The 6,433-nt window shown below is 36.1% G+C and overlaps 1 protein-coding gene across 1 annotated transcript; it reads left to right on the forward strand.

Moving 5' to 3' along the window:
- Positions 1–3,027: 3,027 nt before the first annotated feature.
- Positions 3,028–4,580, forward strand: LOC129572917 (uncharacterized). Its single transcript, XM_055453032.1, has 4 exons — positions 3,028–3,161; positions 3,275–3,803; positions 3,862–4,396; positions 4,519–4,580. Exons 1-4 carry the CDS (start codon positions 3,028–3,030, stop codon positions 4,578–4,580), a joined length of 1,260 nt encoding a protein of 419 aa, XP_055309007.1.
- Positions 4,581–6,433: the final 1,853 nt, after the last annotated feature.

The following is a 6,433-nucleotide window of genomic DNA, read 5'->3' on the forward strand; positions in this document are numbered from 1 at the left end:
TTTAGTGGCACTCACCGAATATTACAATGTATGGCATCGTGAATATTGTTCATCATAAAAATCAACATCATAAATAAAGCAATCATTATTGATTGGAAAACCCAACTTTTTTTTCGATTTCAAATCATTCATATATTGGAGTAGTCATATTTATGTATATCACGGAGGACGATAGTCCGACAAGTGACGCTCCATAGACTGTGCATGTATCAAATATCAAAAATGCCAGTTTTTGCGTCACAGTAAGTATGCTATTTTCTCAGGACACTATTTGGGCCCCGGCATGTTGGTACCGTTGGAAAGGTCTTGGCCCAAATAGTCGGAAACGCCATATCAACCATGCCTAAAGTATGGTTCTTCGGTTTCCGATGCGCATATGCCTAAGTTGTAGATAGTGTCGGGGCACGTTGAAATCCGTCCTCCTTGACATTTGCATTACAGGAGAGCTGGCTATGGCTTCACTAGCCTGCTTGTATACGATTTTTTCAAGAATTAATTTCGCACACTAGATCAACTCAGACACCCATCGGGCAAAGTCAGCTCGTAATTATTTGAGAAGACCTTCAGAAAGTTCCATACACACATGCCAATGTTTATGTGATATAAAAGAAAAAAGTCGATTTTTATGGAAAATCGACCCCCTTAAATTTCACACCAAACGCGATTTCTCAAAAATCAGCCCTACAATGTGTTACCAAAAACTGAGCGTTTGTAGCCAGCCACCATACCAACAAAATGGCATATGCCACATATCCGGGAAAATTCGTATTTCGAAGTTCTGGGCATAGGCAATTCATCAATGAACGGAATTTGTACGAAGAGTCGCATTCTACGATGAAATCGCTGCCAAAAATACGCATCTACTGGCTGAAGAAGGCTCACGAAAGACCATATCCGCTCAATTTTCGACGAGCAATCGATTAAAAGTGGTCACAATGCGATCTGAGGCCATTTTATGGTCGAAAAATAGGTCGGATTGAAGTGAATTTTTCAACTTGCTCTATTTTCACTGAAAATGATGTTTTTGTTCGGGAAACACGTGAAATAGACCTCTGACGACATTTTGGTCTTAGAAAACTGCTATTTTTTCGTGAAAATAATGGGAGTCCACGAACACTTGAATATCCATTTCGTTGTCATTTTGGTCATAAATCGCCATTTTGGCATCGCCATTTTGGCATTGACCATGTATGTAAGAAAATAGGAAGCAAAATTAGCGTAATGGGAAGATTAAGAAATGAATTGAACTGCAGCCAAAAACTAAATTTGTATAAGTCAATTATAGAACCACATTTTACTTATTGTGCTTCAATTTTGTATTTATCCAACAACACAGATATAAGTCGTTTACAAAAATTACAAAACAAATGCATGAGACAGATATTGCGAATGAACAGTTTTTCAAATAGTGAAGCAATGCTAAGTACCTTAAATTTATTAAATGTAAACCAGATAATTTCATTCAGAACTTTAACATTTATATTCAAAATAATCAAGGGGCTGGCACCAAATTATCTAACTGAAAAAATAATTTTTAAGCATGAAACCACAAACAGAACACTAAGAAACACAAATGAAGTTTGTCTGACAGATGCAATTAAGGCTTGTAGCCAAAACTCCTTATTTTATAAAGGAATTAAATTATTCAACACACTTCCGATAGAATTAAAAAACCAAGAAAATTTAAATCAATTCCAAACAATGTTGAAAACATACGTCAAAGAAAATTTTTAATTGTTAATGCTGTTTTTATGGAGAAATCTAAATAAAATAAACATATTATATTATTATGTATGAAATTGAACTTTTGCTCGGGGGATACATAAGAAATACACTTTCCAGACCTTTGGTGGTTGGAAATTAATATGTTTCAATGAAGTAATGGGTCTAAAATTACTTCAACACTCTTTTAATGGATATTTTGAAATTTAATCACATTTTACAATGTCCAATAAGGGGAAAATGGGACTTTTTTTTGATGAAAGTGGAAATTTGCTATTTACGAAACTTGTGAAATGTGGATGCAAATGTTTAACCCGAAAAATTACAATTTCCCAATGATAAGACCTTAAAATAGACATATTTCTGGCAAAAGTGTATTTTTTCCGAGAATAATTGCCTTACAAAATTAGTGATATCAGATGAAAAACCTCTAGACGAGGTTAAAATGGAGTGACGCTCCTGTGTGTGGATTTAGCACTCAAAATGACTGATATCATTTTGAGTGACGCTAGGACGCTGGTTTATCTCTGGATACAAAGTTCAAAAGTATTTTTCGCATTCACTATTGTGAAAATTCACTCACAATAAGGAAAAATATCGCGTCACGACTTTTAGACGACAAAACGCTTGAAAACTTGATCTAAAATCAAAAGTCGTGACGCAAGATATTTTTCCTTATTGTGAGTAAATTTTCACAATAGTGAATGCGAAAAATACTTTTGAACCTCGTATGTAGTGATAATACAGCGTCCTAGCGTCACTCAAAATGATATCAGTCATTTTGAGTGCTAAATCCACGCACAGGAGCGTCACTCCATTTTAACCTCGTCTAGAGGTTTTTCATCTGATACAATACTCTAGCGGTCACATTTCCAAGGAACTGATGATGGTTTTTTGGTCAATTTTGCGGTGCATTCTCATTGGAATTTTGGTAATTTCTGTTTATTCAAAGATAATGATTTGTAGACTCGGCAACAATTCCAAATAACATTCATTTGTTGAATACGGCTTGCTGCGGCTTGCATTCAGTTTTGGTTTGGAATTTTAGCTGCTCTGAGCCTAAGAATCTGAAGCTCTGGTTTTTAAAAAAAAAATCCATCCAAGTTGCGAAAATCCAATTTTCTGTACCATTCGTTGAGAATCGATTCAATTCAATAGAACCGATTCATGACTTGATCCATGGAAATGTCGACGAAAATTCAACTGACCCTCTGCATTTTATACGTTTTGTGGATTGTATGCAAAGGAAGTGTTGCACTAAATGAATTCAAGGCACAACAATCAAACGATAAATCGCTTCGGACAATGGAAGTTTCTTCGCTTCACTACGAACCATTCATCTATCAAGAAAACGGAAAGTACAAAGGAATCGAATACAAACTTCTAGAAACGATCGCTAAAAAAGAGCATTTGGATGTTTCGTTTCGATTTCACGAGCGGTTTGATCGTCATCTGCCTAGGTAGAGTGTGATCTTCGTCTGTATCGATTTATATCAACAAAAGTTTCATGTTCGATTTTACTGAATCATTTTTATTTGTTCCAATTCCATAGCAATGACATTAGCATCGGTGGATTTTTCCCAAATCCAACAAATTCAACCGAATACATATTTTCAAAGCCCTATTATCAGGACGATTTAACGTGGTGTATACAAAAGTCCAAAAATTTCCCAATGGTCATTAACGTATTCTTAGCGGCAACGCCAGAATGTTGGATTTTATTGATATTTGGAATCGGCTATGTTTCTGGCTTATTGATTTACATTATGATTCAATTCGATTTTAAGTATGAAAATCGAAATCAACGCGACTGGCATTACACTACTTGGCTTGTCGCATTGCCGGCTGTCATTGGACTTAATCAACGATTCCATCCGAAATCTATGTCAATACGAATATTCTACGGTTTCATTTTGATCATGATGATTTTCCTTTGGCAAATTGTTTTTTACTTCGGTATTCGATTTGTTAAAGTTCCGATTCAGCGTCAACAAGTATCAACAACGGCTGAACTAATCGATTCGGAGTACCGTTTGGCTGGTTCACATGAATTGATTGATTTGATAAAGTTTGATGAACGGGTAAGCTTTTCCGGTAAGCTTTTCCGGCTTTTACACAAAATTTTCTTTTTATTTTCAGTACCGGAAATCCCAAATCGATTCATTCTTCGTTTGCCCGAATATCGATCATTGTTTGGATCACTTGAAACACGATGACAATGAATTATTAGCGATCGGAGGCTCTCGTCAGCGTATTCTGAACAGTCAATCTTATTCGCCCGCAGGAATATTCTGCTTCGATCGCGAGAGCATCGCGAGTTTTCAACCGGCGATGCTGATGCGCAAGGACTTCGCCCTGAAACGAAAAATCGATGAAATCATTCGCAACGCATTCGAAAGTGGATTGTTCGTGAAGTGGGATCGAGACAGTCAACGGAAAAAGGAACGTGTGATTCCATTTGAACCATCAGTAGTGTTAAGTGTAGAAAATATAGCAATGCCACTTGTGTTTGCGATTGGTGTTGGTTCTCTAATGGCAACTGCAGCGTTTTATTGCGAAATTCTAATCAGTCGAAAAATCAAAGAAAATGCACCGTCTCGCCATTGGGTGTATTTGGAACAGTTTTTCGATGGTGAACGCCATTATTTGAAAAATATGACGGAGAAATTGCAAAGTAGAAAGAATAAGAATAGAAAGATAAAGAAAATTGGATTGCTACGAAAATATCAGAGGAGATTTAAAAATCGATACTTGGTGAAATCAAAAAAATAATCCATTTCCAATTTAAAATTTTAGTAACGGAGTACGAAGCGCTAATCGACTATGGACTATCATCTTTGGTCGTTGATTTCCTATAATCGTTATGTTTATGTACAAGGCATATTATAAATGCAGTGGAAAATAAACCGTGTCGTCGCATCAAAGCTATTTATCCCATCGATTATGACATTGAGTTCCATCAGACTCAAGAAGTCATCGAATTCTCTTGATAACAATCGATTTGAGTCTTTTGTGTGAACACGTTCAAATCCATTTCGATTAGTTTCACATTCGTTATTGTCGAGGGATTTTATTCAACGTTTAGCACACATTTCCATGTCTACAACGGCACATTTTTGGCTATTTTGATTTTCTTGACTTTAAAATTGATATTTGTAAACAGTTTTGTTTTGAAAGTGCTTGAATAAAGATAAATTCATTGCTTTGAAGTAACAAATACGAATCTTTGACATTGGGTGATGGAGCGGAACATGAGGTACATATACAGAACACTGGACTTTTGTATACAAAAGTATTGGTGTTTCAATTTGTTTTGACAGCATCCGAAAATGTTTCGTTTTGCATGAATTTCGTGAATATCGAATACGAAATTTGGAAATATCAGTGGCGACAACACGACGACATGAAATCAAAATGTCATCGTGGTAATTAAGCTTTTCAATTCTAATGGCGGCAGCAGCATCGAAGAAAGTTTGAGCAAATGTGCAAAAATTTCTATTATTTCTTCTTATTTATTGAAATTGTATGAAAATGTATTGAAATGACGATTTTGCTTGGATAAAAGTGTTCTGGAAGTGGGTTTTGGAAGATCCTCAGGATGGACCAGATTTGGTTTGACATTGCCCTGGCCTATCCTGAAGATCCACTTCCAGAACCGGGAGCAGTTCTGAACGATCCTTGAGATCCACCAAAACCCACCTCCAGAACAACTTCATTGAAGCATAAATCAAAAGTTCAGTGTAAATATACATTTATTTACACGAATTGACAAAAATTGATCAAATCGGACCGAATTGAAGAAATTTTTCAAAATTTATAAGAATTCATTCATTTTTTTCGTGAGAAATCCCCCTAGGCATTCGATCGTTATCGAAAATTAAATCGTACCAATGTCAAAGAAGTTGAAATTTTTAAAGTTTTTTTCTGTTTTCAAGAGGTAAGTTTGGTTTATTGGTTGCACCACAGGTTTTGTGTTTGCATTACATAGTGTGGCAGAGTGTTCATTACTTTCTCAAAAGAATGTCAATTCTATCTAGAGAGTAAAACTATTCTCAGAAAAAAATGAAAAGCAAAGACAGGTCATCACAAAATTTGATGATATTCTGTCCTGCCAGTGTTATTTCATGCTACTTTTTCTGCAGATTAAGGATTGGAGCCTCAAAAATAGCAACCCAAAATGCTACATCAGGTGAAGAGCGACACAATGACGCAGTCAAGCCAATGACTCTAGCAATTCCCGAAGGGCCCAATGCACCAGGCGAAGAGCAACCAAATGACGTATTCGGGCTGAAACAAAATGAGAAAATGACACTAAAAATTCGTGGAGAGCCGAATAAAGCTACCAATCTTACCGACCTGGAATACGATTGTCTCGAGGTTATCTTCAAAAAGTTGGATATCCGTGATTTGTTGAACGTGGCCGATACCAGCAAATATTTCAAGCAAGCCGTCGAATTGGTGTATGTGAGCAAATATAGGAAAAGATTGGTCCTCATCGGTCAAATTGAAAGATTGCATGGTCATCCATATATTAACAAATATTTAGGTATAATTCAACTCGTGAATTTATCAAGTGCACTAAGGTTTCTGCGTTGTTCTGGACACTTGATGACCCAACTGAATATTGGGTACAATTTAAACCACCGGGATAAAATAGAACGATACGTAAATGAATTCTGCAGCAATTCATTGGATTATATTGGATTAACAC

The sequence above is a fragment of the Sitodiplosis mosellana genome, unplaced genomic scaffold (assembly GCF_009176505.1).
Source record: "Sitodiplosis mosellana isolate CC-2019 unplaced genomic scaffold, AAFC_SMos_1.0 Smas_scaffold_5729, whole genome shotgun sequence".
In the NCBI taxonomy this organism is placed as follows: domain Eukaryota; kingdom Metazoa; phylum Arthropoda; class Insecta; order Diptera; family Cecidomyiidae; genus Sitodiplosis; species Sitodiplosis mosellana.

Bases quoted from the DNA above. Each gene is read 5' to 3' on its own strand.
- LOC129572917 (XM_055453032.1), top strand. From the start codon at position 3,028: ATGGAAGTTTCTTCGCTTCACTACGAACCATTCATCTATCAAGAAAAC. The intron at 3,804-3,861 runs GTAAGCTTTTCC...TTTTATTTTCAG, and splicing joins TGATAAAGTTTGATGAACGG to TACCGGAAATCCCAAATCGA. The intron at 4,397-4,518 runs GTAGAAAGAATA...TTAAAATTTTAG, and splicing joins TATGACGGAGAAATTGCAAA to TAACGGAGTACGAAGCGCTA.